This window comes from Rhinolophus hipposideros (genome assembly GCF_964194185.1).
Source record: "Rhinolophus hipposideros genome assembly, chromosome: 20".
Taxonomy (NCBI): domain Eukaryota; kingdom Metazoa; phylum Chordata; class Mammalia; order Chiroptera; family Rhinolophidae; genus Rhinolophus; species Rhinolophus hipposideros.
In genome coordinates, this window is record NC_138066.1 from 35,760,731 (window position 1) to 35,761,278 (window position 548).

General features: G+C 52.4%; 1 protein-coding gene across 1 annotated transcript; it reads right to left on the bottom strand.

Moving 5' to 3' along the window:
- Nucleotides 1–251: 251 nt before the first annotated feature.
- Nucleotides 252–548, bottom strand: KRTAP3-1 (keratin associated protein 3-1; the record flags this gene model as incomplete). Its single annotated transcript, XM_081029564.1, has 1 exon — nucleotides 252–548. The coding sequence occupies one exon, from the start codon at nucleotides 546–548 to the stop codon at nucleotides 252–254; it is 297 nt and encodes a 98-aa protein (XP_080885690.1).

Consider the following 548-nt stretch of genomic DNA (forward strand, 5'->3'; position numbering starts at 1 on the left):
AGCCAGAATGAAGTTTATTAATGAATAGTCAAAGCGGTTATTTCTCAAAGAGCAATGAAATAGCCTAATGGAAAGAAGATCTCCAACTCTCCCAAAGGAGGAAGGTTTAAGAAGTTGGGCTAATTCATGACAACATGGCCCAGGGACTAGGGATCGATTTAGCTTGCTGTGGGTAGTAGCAGGTGTTGAAGGCCGGGTGATGGTGGGTTGTTGAGAAGCACATGACTGAACCTGTACAGAATCATGGCTGCTTAACAGCAGGGCTCACAGGGACTTTCACAGCAAGGCTGAACGTAGGTCGTCAGGTTGATCCCACTCAGCCCAGGAGTTGGGTGACAAGAGTTGAGCAACCAGCAAGTTGGCACATAAGTGTCAGGCTCACAGCAGGGTGGAGGGCAGGTGTCACAGCAGATGGGCTGAAGGAGGCTGATGTCATGTGGGCAGGTGCTGGGCAGGCAGACTCCACACCGGCAGCATTTGTCAGAGGAGCAGATGGTGGTGGCAGGGCCGGTGGGGACGCTGCAGCAGCAGGGAGAACAGCAAGCCAT